Raw genomic sequence first — 18,480 nt, 5'->3', positions numbered from 1 at the left:
AATAGCTCTGTCCAAATAAAGTCTATTGCCTGCCTGGATTTTTTTTTTCGAATTGGTTACAGGTACCGGTTACCGCTCAAGACGGAAACTTCGCACTTGAAATTACAAACGGTTTCAGATCCCCGACTGCGCTACGACGACGCTCCCTACGTGAAGTGTCCACTCTGTCCGGAAGCAGGCGTATGCTGGGAATTCCTGGCAGTAGCCACAGGGATATGCACAAAAGCGCGTCCAGGGGTCGTCATCCGATGGCTAGCTGGATGGAGACTAAGGAAAAAGTCACGGGCGGTTTCTGGTTGTCTTCATACAGAGTGATAGTACAACGGACTTCCTTCCTACTAAAGTTTCCCAGCCCTTTACGGCGAACACAGATTATGTTAAAACCTGCTCATCATTTTGAATAGGTGTCCTTCCCACCTTGTGCGTGTCTCACGTAAAACGGTTTGCAGGTTTTGCTTGTAGTATAAGTACATCCTGTGGTGTTGTATACTGCCACCATTTGCCAATAGAACTCCTCATGTTATGTAAACACTGCAGTGACTGAAGCATCAGAGTGGTGGGCGCCGGATGCACGTAGAACTATTGGCGTGTGCTGGCGTATATAATCACGTGTGTTTGTTTTGCCCACCAGTAGACAGATCACGTCATAATGACGTAGTTCTCGGGGAACTCTATTGTCTTGAGACATTGTGAGCGCGTCAAGCTGCGTCGGCGGTTTTCTTTTTCATAACCCCGATTGTAATTATGTGTGAAAAAAAAAAGACACAACATCGAACCCTTTATGTAAACATGCTTTGCTACGATATTTGTATCCAAAGAAAGAATTTGTTTGTATGTTTGTTGCATGTATTTGTTTGAATGTTTGTATCCCCTCCTCTGTCAAGGCAAATGTGCACTCTTAAAAATGAACTTCACCGCATAGCGCGATCCAAGCCAACCATCAGCTCGGATGATATAGCTATGTGCCCTGATTGGTTCAAAACGTAGGCGTACGCGTTTTTGTGACACTTCTGATGTTCATAATTGTCACAAAAATGGAGCACCCCTCCCGTTTTCAGCAAATCACAGTAACGATATGATTCCAGATGATGGCTGGCTAGGACCGTGCTACGGTGAAGTTCATTTTTAAGAGTGTGGGAAGCTGCATGTGTAATTTTTCCTCGTTTTTCCATTCAGAATTTCCCAGATGGATTTATACTGTGCTAGACGCCGGAAATAGGGACCTGTTCGGTGTGTACAATGGTGAGTAACGTTCAACCTGTACGTCTGTAACGTGAGTTCTCTTTATTTTTTTAGCATGCTGATGAGGCGATTGTGCCAACCGCCATGGCAGAGATGTCATCAGGAACGCATATTCTGTAATCCAAATGAATTATTTTCGTTCTCCCCACGCGCACAAGAGGGACAAAGCTTTAGATTTGTTAAAAACGGGAGGCGTAAGCCTTTTCTGTGACCATTATGAACAGCATAAGTGTCACAAAAAAGGCGTACGCCTCCCGTTTTCAACAAACCAGCGCACATAACGATATCACTCGAGATCATGGTAGGCTAAGGGCGTGCTATGTGGTGAATTTCATTTTTAAGAGTGTACGAGCGCGTTCTGTGATGGATCACTTTTGAGAGATTACACTTTTAAAAATGAACTTCACTACATAGCACGCTCATAGGCAACGTTCTCGCCCTAGATTTGCTGAAAACGGTAGGCGGAGCCTATTTTGTGGCTATTATGCACGGTACAGAATAGACTCCGCCTCCCGTTTTCAACAAATCAGGGTCGAGAACGTTGTCATTCGGGATTATGGTTGGCTAGGAGCGTGCTATGTGGTGAAGTTCATGAATGTAGATGTTCAGATTACGCGTGGCGCCTATGATACTGGCGGGCTTCAGTGCAGAACATGAAAGTTCCTATACACGCTGGAACCTAACCTAGCCCAACCCAACTCAACCCAACCCAACCCAACCCGGCCTGGCCTGGCCTGGCCTGACCTGACCTCGCCTAGCCTAGCCTAGCCTAGCCTAGCCCAGCCCAACCCAACCCAACCCAACCCAACCCAACCCAACCCAACCCAACCCAACCCAACCCAACCCAACCCAACCTACCCTACCCTACCCTACCCTACCCTACCCTACCCTACCCTACCCTACCCTACCCTACCCTACCCTACCCTACCCTACCCTACCCTACCCTACCCTACCCTACCCTACCCTACCCTACCCTACCCTACCCTACCCTACCCTACCCTACCCTACCCTACCCTACCCTACCCTACCCTACCCTACCCTACCCTACCCTACCCTACCCTACCCTACCCTACCCTACCCTACCCTACCCTACCCTACCCTACCCTACATGAAACCCACAAGACGCCGACGTTCACAAGGCTGGAACCTTGAATACGGAACCTCGAATATCCCGTTATTCACATGCAACGCGTCACTAGCGAACGAATGCAGAGCGCTGTCAGCGGAATGTACTGCTACAGACTCCTACAGGCTGCTAATCCATGGGCTGTATGGGAAATGAACGGGTGAAGCGTGTTTTACGTTTTGTCCCGAATTATTGAGCATGCTGGGCCAACTAGCATCTCATTCGACTGCTGGAGCCGCGTATTTGCTGCTCATCCTGACGGAAAGCGAGCTCCATGTTCGTCAACGTAAGGGCACGCACGTCGTTGCGTGTTTCACAGTTGCCGTACTTTGATGATCTGATGAACCTGTAGAATGACAGTATGTTGTGCATTTGCAGAAATGTTGGCTTGGGTCGACGTTCATTTTGACGAAACGCTCGCGAATGGTTTCAAAAAAAGGAAAAGTTCCAGCACTTCTTGATTTCACTCTCCTGTCAAGTGTACTTGAAGTCACCCGATTGAAAATTTTTCTGATGGACCACCACAAAATTTGATGGACCATCGAAATATTCTGATGGCATCTAACAGACCATGAAATCTACCTTGATGTTTCCTGCTGGAGCACCAAGCCGCCCTTGGTGGCACCTGAGAGACCAGCAGGTCGTCCCTGTTCACATGTGACTGAAGCTGTAAGGCCTTGCTTTGGAGATAAGTACACAACTGTTCGGCCACCTCAGGCCTGGTGGACCATCAACTATGAGGCATGATGGATCAACCATCAACAACCATCAAAGCCATCAACAATCAGTATTGATGGGCCATCAAATCTGGTGTTTTTTTTTTACCCTGATGGCTTGATAGACCATTAGGTTGATGGACCATCAACCTGTTCCATCAAACCTTCAGGGTAAAAAAACCCACCAGATATGATGGTCCATCAGAAAAAAATTTCAGTAGGGCAGTCTTTCAGGACGTACATACACGGCTCCAGAGCGGCAGGCATTCTAACTGGAAGGCCCTGTTCAGTCTATTCAGTGAGGAATTTTGATTGAGATTTTTTCCTGACGCAACGTCGTCTTCTCACTTATTCTAGTTAGAGTCAGTAAATAAGGTTCGCTTCCGAGTATCGACACTGAGGTCCAAGGGAGAGCAAGAGCGCCATCCTGTTTCCGCAACACACCTGTACCATCCCCATTTCAGGGTCAAAGACGGCTAACATAATGATCCCTGTGGTATACCGCGTATTCACACGAGCGACATCCTCACGGAATATTCTAGTGGAAGGAAAGTGAAAGCACTGCTAACAGAGTCGAAGTTTCGTTCTGTGTTGTGTTGAGCATACAGACGATGCGGAATATCGGGAGTGGCGTACTGCGCATATAGCAGACGACACCGTCAGCGTGTTTTCCTGTCGTCTGCTACGGAATATCTTGTGGCAATGTATCAGGATATTCCCCACGGTTAGCAGTGCACGTGAAGACACGACGTTGAGGGCTCGCGCTCACGTAACAGCAGAAAGCTATGACGTTTTGCGCATCTTCCGCATCTGCGGGAATGTCGCTCGTGTGAATACACGGATAGAGAAGCGTGTATGCATGACCAGAATTCAGGGACACATCCTTCGATGCAGGTTCTGCCTGATAGCAGAAGAACATGTAGGAAAGCCAACTTGAAAGGAAAGTATAAGGTGAGGAGGAAAGAAGATGGAAAGAGGCGTGGGCAGACGAGAAAGGGAACATCAGATATCGCGCGCCGAGGCTGGCTATCAGCCGCAATTGCCTAACGCAGAATGAAAACGTGATAATCAGCTCTGGTAACTTTTGCCAAGCCTTTCTTTGGTGTACTGCTGCTCATAATTCTGGGCTGCTTCTCGTAGCGTGTGGAACGGGATGACCGGCACTCGTATAGGCTGGTCAATATCAATTTTTGTTCTCTCTGTGGGAAATCGGGATGCCGTGGACGATGAGAAATGTGCGTCCTGGGGCGACTTCTAAGGGGACTGTGTCGGTGTATGTGTGACAGCGTCGGAGGAAACCCTTAGAAATCACCCTACATTATGATTAAAAAAATACTCTATAGGCCACGAAGATGAATTCAGTAACTGCACTTCACTTTGTTACTTGTACCTTGTTACTCCGCTATCACTCTACCATACACTTCAGTTTGTTCTTGGCCTTATCATGAGGACATTTCAATGCTTAATTTGAAATTTTGCGTCTTACAAGTCTCTTCCCGCCACCATCAAGAAGCCTTGTCGGTTACCAACACCCTCCCCCCGCAAAAAAAAAAAAAAGAAATGAAAATAACCAAAAAACAAGCGGAAGAGTGCTTATATATTCAGAGCATCTATAGGTGGCAGCACACTCACGTTCGACACAAAAAAGTGATTGGTAAACCAACACCTCCTAGATAGCGTCGGGCATCCGCGCTTACGTCACCTATGGAACCCTTTCCAACTTCGCGATCTGCTTCGAGCTTTCTTCTCGTTCGCTCTTTCATTTACCTCATAGCAGCATCCACAATAGTAACAGCGGGCCATCCTGTGTGATGTAGGGCGAGAGCCTTCTCCTTATCTTGGAGATGTTGGGTAAACTCTGCTCAAAGTCCGAGAAACCGAGAAAAAGGAAGAAAGGTGCAATCGCAAACTGTGGTGATAAGATGGTAGGGAGCAACGGACGTCATATCAAAGTTTTCTTTTACCGAACCAAGAGTATCCCAACCCAAGCAGCACAATGTACCGAAAGTCGAGTGCAATAGGGGTGGACGGTACGTGTCTTATCAATGTTCTTTAGCTGCAAGAGCGTGTTCACGGCCTTCCACCTACCCGTCCACCCCTATTGCACTCGACTTTCAGTACATTGTGCTGCATGGGAAGTAGCAAAATGTACTGAAAGTCGAGTGCAATAGGGGTGGACGGGTAGGTGGAAGGCCTTGAACAGACTGATGAAACTGAAGAACATTGATAAGACACATACCGTCCACCCCTATTGCACTCGACTTTCAGTACATTGTGCTGCTTGGGTAGAGTCGCGCAATCGTCCGTGATGTTTCCCACAGATAATCGCCATTCTTCTGGAATTTTTGCGGGCGTCTAATTCGCTTTATTGTGGAATCGGGTGAACATGGTAGAAAATTTAGCAAACCGTTCACAACGTGGCTTGCCAGTGGATAAGATTCTGAGTCTTATACATAACTGCAAATTGGCACCGACAAGCATGATAACCTTACAAACGGTCCGCTAAAACTGCTTTTGTGCGCTTGCTATTGATAACCTGAAATAAGAGACTTCAACTAGCAAGCAACGACAGTTATCGCAGTCCCCTATGAAGACACTTTATAATATGCGAGAAGCGGTAAAGGAAAACGCGGATGCAAGTACAAGTTTTCTCACCCGTCGGAAGCACTGTAATCCTTAATCCGCAGTCTCCGTGGGACGTGCATGACTTGACATGACAGTTTGATTAAAAAGCCTTGTGAGTGCGCACGAGAGCACATTGTTAGGGATGAACAAATAAAACTTAAAAAGCGAAACAAGAATTTCGACCCTACGTGTCTTGCTGTTGTAACGATGGCGGTTAAAGATGCTCTGTCTGCTGTTGTTCTGAGATGTTAACACCTTGGCATTCTGTAAAGCCGGGGAGGGGCGGGGGGGGGGATATACGTTTATTTCGGAAAGGCCAGCCTGATAGAAGGTCGGCTTGCTGTTCGTAAAACAAAAATGTAGCACAAAGATGGAGCAAAACCGAATATAAGATAACGGCTGAAGTGCAGTTGGCATGACAGGTAAACTCATAATTTGTCCATGAGCTCCTATAACGACGTAGTAGGTTCTGATGCAATGAAAAGTGGTCCACCTTTGAAGTGAATTTGAAGTGAATTACCTAGAAGAAAGGCACGACCCTCAGATCGAACCAGGGAACATGAAAGCTAGAATCGACATCTGCATCACTGAACCACCAGCCCAGAATGTTGGTATCGTGAGAGACCAAGACGTAACCGCTTTGGAACGCACACTCAGCAGCCGTTACTCCTTTGATCGTGTAAAAAAAGAAAAGACTACTTTTATGATGAATCTTCACAATTCCTGAAAACAAGTTGAACGCGCAATTCCAGATTTGTAGAGCAGGAGCCGTAGCGAGGCAAGTTTGCGCCCAGGGCACACTCTTAGAAATGAACTTCACCGCATAGCACGCTCCTAGCCAACCATAATCTCGAATGATATCGTTATCTTACCTGATTTGTTAAAAACGGTAGGCGTACGCCTTATTTGTGACAATTATGAACCGCATAAGTGTCACAAAAAAGGCGTACGCCTCCCGTTTTCAACAAATCAGGGAAGATAACGATATCATTCGAGATGATGGTTGGCTAGGGGCGTGCTATGCGGTGAAGTTCATTTTTAAGAGTGCAGGGTAAATCAGAAGCGCCCCCTCCCCTTCTCCCGTCAGAAGCCATGTAAACAAAGAAATGAAAACGCTCATTTGTACTGCATAGGTCGAAGATTCAAATTTTCTTCGTTCCCGCTTTATCGTGTCCAACCAACCTGCAGGGGCTCTTCGTTCGGCGCCCTCTCTGGCGAGGGCACCCGGGGCGGCTGCCCCTCTCGCCCCCCCCCCCCCCCCCGCCGTCGCTACGGCTCTGTGTAGAGCATAACCCTGAGAGGTCTAGTCAACAAGAATCGAAACATTAGTACTTTTCTGTGCCTTTGAAGAATATGCGAAAAGGCCCTATCGTCGAGCGTTGGGCGAGTTCGGCGGCCGATTTTTCCTGTCGTTCTCTCACTCTCAACCATTGACAACATTGACATCACGCTGTTCCTCAAAACATGGGGCACCCCCGCTTCCTAGCGTCCTGGTCGATATCGTCGTTTTTCGTTTCTGGTAGAACGTACACACTTATCGAGCAGCAGAATCGGTGATTTTATTTTTGAGATCTCCGAGGCAATACATTGGTAGTTTTATTGCGTGACAGTTGTCACATCGAATCGCGAACTGCCTTGGAAGGTGTTGAGCAGACCAAACGAGATAATGACGGAAAGAAGATCAAAGACGGCATGTTTTATGATAATGTAGACTGAGACACGGCATCACTAATTCCCTTCACGCTTTCTAGGGACAAAGCGGGCTGTTCCATGATTTCAGGAACAACCTGATGTCAGTTGAAAAGGGGTGACACCAAGACAGGGAGAGGAGAAATTGGCCGCAAAACCCGCACAGTGCTCAATTATTTTGTATTTTCGCACATTTTTTAATAGAACACAAAAAGGCGCTGTCGTGTCGGTTCTTGTGAGGTAGACCCTCCAGGGTTGTACTCTAAATCTTTGCAATTACGCAGTCAACGTATTTTCATTAATTACAAAGATTAATTACGAAAGTTATTTAAAAGTTAATTAAAATTACGATCGCTCTGCCACGGGCTGGAGATTTTCGACAACCGTGTCCCGAACAGTACAACAATATTGAACTTCTGCTCATTCGACATCGTTGCAAGAACTGGTAGAAGAAAATAATTGCGTTGTCGTGGTAGTGGAACATATCATGTGATACGATTTCTATCTCAATAGATAGGTGTAATTTCAACAAATCCGTAATGAATCGTGCGATATAGACTGCTTGTATATGATAATTTGATGTGACTGCTTTCTTGTTGAACGCAATGTCCATTGCAATGATTACAATTACATCTGGTCTAGCGTATTTCAATTCTTCGTTAGCAAACCTCAAAAACTCCGCCATCAATCCCAATGGTCCTTCCGACGTTGATGTGCAGATATTTTTATAAGTATTGTAGACTCGTCATATAATTTCTTGCATGTTCAGTTCTGTAGTTTGTGCCATATCTCCGAATACGACCACGTCTGAAATGCAGCGATAATGGAATCGTTTCGCGGCTCTTCCTTTTCGAAGCAGTTTTTTATCACATCTTCCCATGACTTGTGGTAGCGAGAGTACAAAATCTGTCCATCTCTTCAATGTAGAGCAATTGTCTCTTCTGTTTCCAAGTGCGCGTCTACACTTGATTAAAGCATATATATGCTCATTAAAAAATTATTTTTTTTTTCGTTTAGAATGTTATTAATATCCACCTGACATGAGAATTATGGATATTGATTTACAAAAAGGTGTGACGAGTAAGGAAAAATGTGTGCTTTCAATGATTCTATGTACAAGACCATGCTAGAACCCTTCCTTCCATCACTTGAGGTTGGTGTTGGGGTCGTCGGCTTTCATCCATCACTCACTTTATCTCTTGAACCCACTAGTTGATCTTGTTTATTCGTTGAAATGACAAGTTTCTGTACAGATTCTGTGGTGTATTCACGCTGCTTGCTTAGAAATGATTTGTCTGAATTAATTATTGTTTTGACTTTGTTTCAGGTTCGATTGATATTCTATGAGTTGAACATTATGTATGCATGATGTATTAATTGTGTCTGTTGATTTCCTCTATAAGAAAAGTTTTAAATATTTCTCGCTTGTTTAGAAAGTTACTACCTGAAATAATTATTCTCTTGTATTTGTTTCAATTGATCACTCGATTGACATCAGTAAAAATAATCTCTGAGTTGGGAATGTCTCATATTTCTGAGTTGTGTTTCACATTTGATTTTTCTGTGTGGTTCATCTATATAGAACTTTCTGTTGCAAGATATTACAAAAATCGATGTAATTAAATTTGTTTCTTGTTTTTCATTGATTGAGTATTGTTGCTATCATTTAATAATCTGGACTTTCTCTATATGTTCAATAAAAAACTTACTACAAACTAAACTGTACACTATAAACTGTAGACTAAAAAACTGTACAAACTTAGCCGACTATGTCATCCACTTTGACGAAAGACTTCCGTTTCAAGGAAAGGATGCGAAAAGATAGTGATCCCCACGAATAATATCGGCATCTGTTTGCGCTGCACAATAAAATATATCGCCTTTGTACTATCTTATCTGACCTCGAGAGCGCCCTGTTTGCTTGAGGAAGGAAAGGGATATAGCCCCCAACCCTTTGAGTGACAAAGCATGCACAGTGCTTTGGCCGTATAGACAGAGAGATAATATGTCTCCGGGCTTTGAAAAAAAAACAAAAAAAAACGAGATCCTCTCATGGTGCCTGGGTGTTGGATTCATAAAACAAAGTAAGGTTTGTAGTGTCTCTTTGAATTAAAATTGTGTAGTGTTCGATTAAATCATGTCACTAGGATGATTTTATGATAGTTAAAATGATAGATTATTCTCCTCTGTTGTTTTGATTAAGAATATCTTCTTTGTAGTGGTATAGATTTTATTTCCTCTTGTGTTCGTGTTGTCCCTCGATGTGACCCATTGTGTTCCAGGGTCTCTGTTGTGCATAATTAATTACTTACACCTATCAGAACTTGTAATTGAAATTAAAACCCCACTATTGCAATAATGGTGCTCAAGTATAAGAATCTTAGACGTTTTATGATAAAACTTGTAATTTTGATTGTAATCGTATTGATTAAGAATATGTTCTTGGATTAAATGTGCTATTCTATTTTAATTCTCTTTCATTGAAAACTTGTGTGTATTAATTTAGTTAATAAAAATTTAATTTATATCTATTTAAATTTAATTAATAAAATTAATATTAATAAAAATTATTAAAATTAATAATTATAATATTAATTAATTAATAAAAATTAATAAAAATATTAATAGTAATATTGTGATTGATTCTTTTTCCCATTAATAAAAATATTGTGATTGATTCTTTCTCTGTGATACCTCTTCAATGCCTATTGCATCATACCTGTAATAAGTAAGTACATTTGTAGCGGCCAACTTCACTATCATTGACATCGCTTGTGGCCCCGCGAGTTCTTACCTCGAGCGTAGGCGTCGAGCGCACCCGCAGTTCATTAAAACATGATTCTTCCCTCGGCCATCACTTGTATCGGACCTCGTTTATTGTAGCGTGATTTCTCCCGGACGTAATTTCAATCCCGGACGGCGATCACATACCCGTCTCCGCAGAGGCTGCCGTCACCAACCTTCGCCTAGCGCTCTATTCCCTGGCCGATCCTCAACTCTGGTTTGCTCAAGTAGAAGTTACCTTCGCCGGACGCCGAATAACTTCCCAGCTTTCAAAATTTTCTTATGTCGTCTCGCACCCGAGGCCGCTGCTGAAGTGCGCGACCTTATTCTCCAGCCACTCTCTGAGACTCCATACGACACCTTAAAGACCGAGCTAATCCGCCGCACGGCTGCTTCGGAACAACGGCGCTTACAGCAATGGCTCACTAGCGAGGAGCTCGGAGATCGTAAGCCCACCCACCTCTTGCGCCGCATGCGCCAATTCCTGGGAGATACTTCAGCTGATGATGTCATACTACGTGAGCTCTTCCTACAGCGCCTACCCCACCATGTCAGGCTCATATTGGCTGCTGCCGAACTCACATCTCTCGATGAACTAGCCAAAACGGCCGACCGTATTATGGACCTGCAGGGCCTTCCCGTTCTTGCTGCGTCGAGACAGACCTGCCAGTCAAGTTATCCCACCCGGCTGTCATACGATGCTGCCCCTTTCCCTCTACCAGATCCCACTATCGCGACCTTGACTTCCACTGTCCAACATTTGCAAGCCGCAGTTCAGGAGCTTCGCGTCGAAGTCGCTGCTATGTCCCATCCACTCAGGGCTTATTCTCCTAGGCGTTCGTATCGCCGCCACCGCTCTCCATCCCGCCGATACCACAGCTCTCCTTCTCCTGCCAATGGGTACTGCTGGTACCATGACACCTTTGGAGTCGCTGCCCGCAACTGCAAACCGCTGTGCTCATGGCAGGGAAACGGAAGTCCCAACCCAGGTCCCCCAAGGTCGTCATTTTCCCATGTATTTGTTCCTATCCCGATGCGTGCAATGCCGGAGGCCGCCCTTAGATACCCCATTGTTACCAGACGTTGGCTTGCGTGGATTGTAGCGCGCTAAAAATCCAGTTGAAGCACAATCCAAGCCAGGCCAAGTCACCGAAGGAGAAATGGACGACTGCAGCGCCTGCCGCGCCTTGTACGGCAGGTACGCTATGTGATGCACGCAGCCGTGCACTAGATTCTTCCGATCGCTCAACACGTTTAAAAACGGGACCAAAAAGTGAAACACGACAGAGAAAGTTGTTATACGCGTTTTATTTGGACATATAAAGACTAGATTCATTCGCAGAAACAACAAATACATTTTGCCGCTAAACTTAGCGCGCTGAAGTGATCCGGAACGGCAACAGTGGGGTATCTAGTGGCGGCCTTCTTCGTTGCACGCTTTTCCGATGTGAGTTTGGGGGACCTGTCCCAACCATTAACGGCTGGAATGGTTGGGGACCGCGACAGCCACCTGTTCTACATCACTGATCGCGAGACTGGCAGACGGTTCCTCGTCGACACCGGCGCTGACGTTAGTATTATTGCTCCGACCCGTCACGACAAGATGCGCCATTCCCCGGAGTATACGCTACAACACTACTCTACGCTCGCCGACACCGGCCGCAAACAGCAGAAACTACTACCCTGACTTGGACTGATGAAGCTCAACTAGCCTTTACAACCGTCAAACGGAAACTTGCAGACGCAACTCTCCTGCATCATCCACAGCCTAACGCCGAGACGGCCTTATTGGTCGACGCTTCAAACAAAGCTGTTGGAGCCGTCTTACAACAACTCTGCAGTGGCGAATGGTGCCCACTAGGTTTCTTTTCGCACAAGCTTTCCCCAACTCAGCGTCGCTATAGCACCTTCAAGAGGGAGCTTCTAGCGGCATATCTCGCTGTGAAACACTACAGGCATTTCCTAGAAGGCCGATCTTTCACACTGCATACCGACCACAAGCCCCTCGTCCATGCCCTACGCACCCCGAACACCACCCACTCTCCCCGAGAAGACCGTCACATGGCATTTATACTCGAGTTCACTGACGACATCCGCCAAATCCCCGGAACTTCCAACTACGCTGCCGACGCCCTGTCGCGGCTTGACATCGCCGCCGTTTCCACCCCACCGTCCCGGGCGTCCGTTGACTTCGACGCCCTCGCCTTGGCACAGGCGACTGATACCGAACTGCACGCCCTTCCCGACCAGCCATCGGGCTCTCTTAAGTTCGCCCAGTGCCCCTTGCCATCCACCACCACTCTACTTCGGTGCGACATCTACCGGTTCGCCGCTACCCTTCGTGCCGTCCGAATTCCGCCGCTTTGTCTTCGACTCATTGCACAACATTTCGCACCCTGGCATTCGGGCATCACAGAAGTTGATTCAAGAACGCTATATTTGGCCTGGCATAAACCGCGATGTCCGCCGTTGGACCCGCTCCTGCCTGTTCTGCCAACGGTCGAAAGTTCATCGCCACACGGTTTCCCCACCCGGACTTTTCCTCACCCCGGATGTGCGGTTCGACCGCGTTCACATTGATATTGTCGGCCCCCCTTCCTCCGGTACATGGCAAGCGCTACTTACTAACATGTATCGACCGCTTCACTCGCTGGCCGGAAGCCATACCCCTCACCGACATAATTGCAGAGTCCGTAGCCTCAGCCCTCCTCTCTGGCTGGATTTCTCGGTTTGGCGTGCCGTCTTCCATAACAACAGACCGAGACCGACAATTCGACTGCCACCTCTTCAGGCAGCTCTGCCACCTGCTCGGCACCAAGCACATACGTACCACAGCCTACCACCCCGTCGACAATGGTATCATTGAACGTCTGCACAGGCAACTCAAGGCAGCCCTCTGTGTCGCGAACGATACGCGACCCTGGCTGGATCGTCTTCCCCTTGTGCTCCTAGCCATCCGCTCGTCCCTGAAGACTGACCTGCGCTGCTCTTCAGCCGATCTCGTGTACGGCTCGCCCCTACGGCTGCCCGGAGCTTTCTTCACACCAGTCGACTCGCCAGCTGTGCCCGGCCCCTCCTCTTACCTCGACCGCCTATGTTCGATATTCCGCGACATGGCCGAGACACCTCCTCGGACCCCTCGTCGTTCCCGCACCATCTTCTGTAGCCCTGACACAGCAACACATGTTTTCGTTCGACGTGACACCCTTCGCGCACCCGTCCAGTCACCATATGATGGTCCCTTTAAGGTACTTCACCGTGCCGACAAATACTTCGAGGTGCATCTGCCGCACGGTCCCGACACCATTACCTTGGACCGGCTGAAGCCCGCCCACCTCGCGGACATCGAGGCACCCCCGCCACCCACAACCCACCTTCCCTCCCCTGCTGTACTGCCCATTGCTAAGCGGTCACCGCCGCGCGCGTCCGCCAACACGCCACGTTCGCTGGACTTCACCTCTCGTTCAACCCTCCACAAGCCGGACTACAGGACAGTCCCTCCGCCGCAGGGGGAACCCTTGCAGCGGCCACCTTCACTATCATTGACATCGCTTGTGGCCCCGCGAGTCCTTACCTCGAGCGTAGGTGTCGAGCGCACCTGCAGTTCATTAAAACATCATTCTTCCCTCGGCCATCACTTGTATCGGACCTCGTTTATTGTAGCGCAGCTACACACTTTATTATGTGAATTGTATTATAATGTGTTTCTTTTGTTTCAGGTCGTGAAGGTTTTTTTTTGGTACACTTTTCCCCTTCGCAGCCTGGCATTACAATTCCCTGAACCATTGGCAATAATAAATATATTTGCACATGAACTTTTATGTATGACTGTCCTTTGCATATCTTTACTTGCATGCAAACAGCCCACTGCGCATGTTACAGCGGAAAAAAATCACGAGTGAAGTCAGTCCAGATGCGACGGTGGCACCGGTTTGCGGGGTTGCTAGCGTGCATGTCCCTACTTGCACGTAAACTGCCCACGCGCCACCCACCGCGCACGGAAAATAATCGCGAAGGAAGTCGGCCAAGGGTGGAAAATGCACCTATCGCGCACGGAGAAAAATTTGTGAGTGAAGTCTGCCCAGGCGGGAAAATGTGCAATGGTAAGCGCACTGGCAGCCCTCCACATTAATTCAAAATCTTTTTTGGCTTATACAGTGATGGCGCCATGTATGTATTATTGTAATGTGTATGGACGTTGATATTAATTATGAGTATCTTTTCAGATTATCCAGTGGCAATGCACTGTATGTATTATTGTGATGAGCATGTGGTTTCATATAATAATAATAAGTTGTCCTTCAGGTCATTGGTGCGGGCTACGTGAGTGATCAAGTAGTAAGCTATGTGATGAATGTTGATTTTATGTTTTCTTTCAGATCCTGATGCCCTGAGGGATTTAATAAAAGAATATCTAAGAGAGGCACTGTTATATTTATTAAACAATCAATAAATAATTATAGGAAGGAGTTGCCTCAGGACAGAAGCCGCCAGCGAACCGGTAGAATGTAGGAAGGAGTTGCCTCAGGACAGAAGCCCTGATAATAATTATACAGACAATAATTATATTTTCTATTACATGTACTGTCTTGAGTTTTGTTTCAGGTCGTGAAGGTTTTTTCGCTGGAATTTTCTCTTTCAGCTGATTGGCATTGCAATTGGCAATATAATTGGCTTTAATAAATATATTAAATTGTACTACCCTCTTTGCATGTATATGCATGTTATAAGTGTATGGGTAGCCCTCTGTGCCATGCCAAAATTCGCGAGTGAAGTCGGCCCAGGCGGAAAAATCATGAAAGAAGTCGGCCCAGGCTGAAAAATGCGCGATGGCAAGCGCTCGCGCTGCCCTCCTCCCACCGGTAAGCGCCGGGTAGCCCTCTGCAATGCGCCACCTACCGCGCATGGAAAACATTTGCGAGTGAAGTCTGCCCAGGCGTAAAAATGTGCGATGGCAAGCGCACGGGTAGCACACCGCCCACGCGCCACCTACCGCGCACGGAAAAAAATTCGCGAACGAAGTCGACCTTGACGCGACGGTGGCGCAGCCCTGGTGGCGGAGGGAATCAAATGGACAAAGCCTTATACTACTAACCTGTTGCACCAGTAATGCTTGTGCGTGTGTGGAAGCTCTTGGAGCGGTTCTGCGTACATGTCCGATGAACGTTCTTTCTTTTTTTCTTTTTTTGTGAAGCAGAGTTCTGTGCAACTCACGTCAGGAAGGGAAGCAAAACTTTGTCTTGGTAAAACAGAATTAGTTTGTTTCAAACTTAAGCAGCCATTATGTGTAAGAAAGGGCAAGGGATAGCGGGAAAACGTATACCAAGTCAGTTTTGTAACTCTGCATTTGAATCAGCGCGTCAAGTCACTTGGGAAAGAATGCGAAAAAATGCGACGTTTCGTTAAGGTTTCCCAAAAACAGGCGCACAAGTGACACACGTGTGTCGCAACATTACCCTGTAAATTTTGAACCATATTCGTACACGCGCTACACTTAGGTGATATTATCTGTGAGAGGGCATCAGCATAGCTGCCGTGTGCTTGCATGTCTCTGATATTCCTGCAGCGCAGGACATTCGCTGCTTGCTATTTAGGCCTCGCAACCTGTAAACGTAAAATTCACATTCACCAACTGTGGTTGCTCAAACACGCTGGAACTTCGCAAATAATACGCGACAACTATAGCCTTCTCTTTAGACAACTCGGTTACGCCTGCCAGAAGTATCTGAGCAGCGGTTAATACTCATTCGCCTTCAACACATCTAGAATCAACATTGCAGTTCAGAAATCTAAAACCGAACCTAAGCGGCATCATGGATATGTTCGCTGTGTTGGAGTTTAGATGCGCCACCTACAGGTCATGCAAAACGCGAATATCGAGGGGTTTCAACTTCATGGTAACCTTGATCAGTCTCTGTATGACAGTAAGATCGCGTGTCGGATTGCAAAGTACGTAAGGTATACGTACTTTGGTTGCTGTCTGTAAAAAACTCCACGTAAGTACGCGAGACGTACCACCTAGCGGCGACCGCATCACACAATGAACGAAGAGGTGAATATACCAAGTTACCCAAGCAACTTCCAAGCTAGTGGGGGAAAGTCGCGGAGGGGGGCACACCGGCGTGACGCAAGATTTGAAAATGGCTGACAGCAAACTCGCCCAACGTATTTACTTAGCCCTTCTGCTGCTAGGGATAGCGTTATATTTGTTCGTGATACTGTTTATGGTTCGACCTCCAGTACGGCTGCGAGGTCCCAACAAAACTGAACACTGGCATGTAAACGACAGCCAGGATGTCGCCCAACTAAATACAACCTACCCTCCGGCTGTGTCGGACCTACGAAATTCGTCGAGGGACGTGAGCTCCAGCCGTCCAGGCGCATCATCCTCGCTCCCGGGACACAGCAACAAGTAAGAAATTTGCATGGTATTATTTCCAAAATTATGAAGTCCTCTAGGGTGCCTAGAAGCTATACGGACCACTTTGGAAGGCGAGACAATATTACCAAGACACCAGATTACATCGCGGCAACACATCGATAGTATGGTTAATAAGTTCAGCGCACCGGCAAGCAACACAGGAAACAACATTATACTTGACGTTTCGGGTCCCATCATCAGAAGTGAGCCGTCCGATCCGCTACTGCCTGTTTATGCACCAGTGGGGTGTGACCGTGTGGGAGAGGGCCAGGGTGCTTGTTGATGGTATCTCTTGTTTTCTTTATGTACCAGGATTCGAGATGCTTCCGTACACCCCACTTGGTTTCCCGTGCAAGAATGAATGGATTGTCAAGGTCTACCACGTGTTCCACCTTGCACGCGTGTTCACTTAGTTCAGTTCTGTTTAGGGCACTTCTCGATATCTTGCTTGTTTCGTTTTTCTTCCCGTCTCCCCGATGTTGACCGCCGGGAAATCCCGACAAGGTATCTTGTATAAGACCCCCTCTCATCGTCAGGCGGCGTTCTGCCCCTTGGATGACTAATCATGCTCCTCAGTGTTGACATGGGCTTGAAGGTGGCATTCATGTTTATCTGAGACAGTACACGCCAGATGGGTTCCGACAGACGTTTGACGTAAGGGATGGTGACATATATAGGCTTATCCTGGGTTTCATCAGCTATCTCCGGGCGGGGAGATAACATTCGATGGTATGTGTCATTAATGAAAGGTTCCGGATAGGCCCTTTTTTGAAGGTTTCTTGTTGCTTGCGTGATTTCTTCCTGCCTCACTTGTGGTTCTGAGGAGATCTTAATGGCGCGTGATAGGAGGGAACGAACTCTTCTGCTCCAGCGGCTGCCCTGAAGTATAGTGGAGAACTTGGCCTGTGTCACATGGTTTCCTGTAGACCGATGTCCTCAAGGCACCACATTGGCCCCTATTTACCAGGACGTCAAGGAAGGCGATCTTTCCATGAGTTTCTTCCTCGTGCGTGAACTGAATGCATGATTAAGGCTGTACACCTTGTTAGAGAATGCGTCAGTAAAATACCTGTCAGCCAAATTGTCTCGGAAATAGAGGATAAACTACGGAACGTGAAAGACAAGACAGCAGTGATATCAGCCAGGAACAGAATCATGGGAATATTACAGAACGCGAAACCCCCGCCTTCAAATATGACAAGGGCTGAAACGTAACGCCATGGACGACCTCCGCAATGACAAAGCAATCATCATACTACCCGCAAACAAAGGGAAAGGAACAGTCGTCGTGAATCGCGATGACTACGACAACAAGATGAATTCCATCCTACAGGACCAGGCGCGCTTTATGGAACTTCCTGGTGACCCGACGCCCACTTCCGAAAGAAAGATAGTTGCCGCTCTCAGGACGCTGAGGACCAAAGGACGGATCTCAGAAGGCTTATACTGGAAACTATACTCATCTGATGGCGCCACACCGAAAGCTTTACGGCCTGCCGAATGTCCATAAGGATGGTTGCCCCCTTCGCCCCATCGTCTCTTTCGTAGGACCGCCGTCCTATAACCTGTCCAAGTTCTTATCCCAGTTATTGACGCCTTTAACAGGCATGAACGGGCGCTCGGTAAAAAAATTCTGTGGAGTTTTGTGACCTCATCCGTGGCTTCTGTGTATCTCATGACGACATCATGATGTCATACGATGTCGTCTCCCTGTTCACCAATGTGCCAATCGACTTGGCGCTATCGATAGTTCGGGCGATGCTGGAAAATGAAAAATGACTTAGAAGACCGCACTGATCTTACAGTGGACGACATTTTAGACCTTGTAAAGCTGTGTCTTGGACAAACCTTCTTCCGGTTCAAGGGCAAATTTTTTG

General features: G+C 47.0%; 1 protein-coding gene across 2 annotated transcripts in view; it reads left to right on the top strand.

Moving 5' to 3' along the window:
- The window catches only part of LOC135370088 (phospholipid scramblase 1-like), a 77,334-nt gene that overhangs the window by 11,380 nt on the left and 47,474 nt on the right, over positions 1-18,480 (top strand). For both annotated transcript variants that reach the window (XM_064603780.1, XM_064603779.1), the window contains exon 3: positions 1,177-1,242. In XM_064603780.1, coding sequence (XP_064459850.1) covers positions 1,177-1,242 — 66 coding nt within the window. The remainder of the gene's footprint in view (positions 1-1,176; positions 1,243-18,480) is intronic.

The sequence above is a fragment of the Ornithodoros turicata genome, chromosome 10, assembly GCF_037126465.1.
Source record: "Ornithodoros turicata isolate Travis chromosome 10, ASM3712646v1, whole genome shotgun sequence".
In the NCBI taxonomy this organism is placed as follows: Eukaryota; Metazoa; Arthropoda; class Arachnida; order Ixodida; family Argasidae; genus Ornithodoros; species Ornithodoros turicata.
Note: the sequence above shows the minus strand (reverse complement) of the source record. Positions and strands in the feature narration are given on the sequence as shown.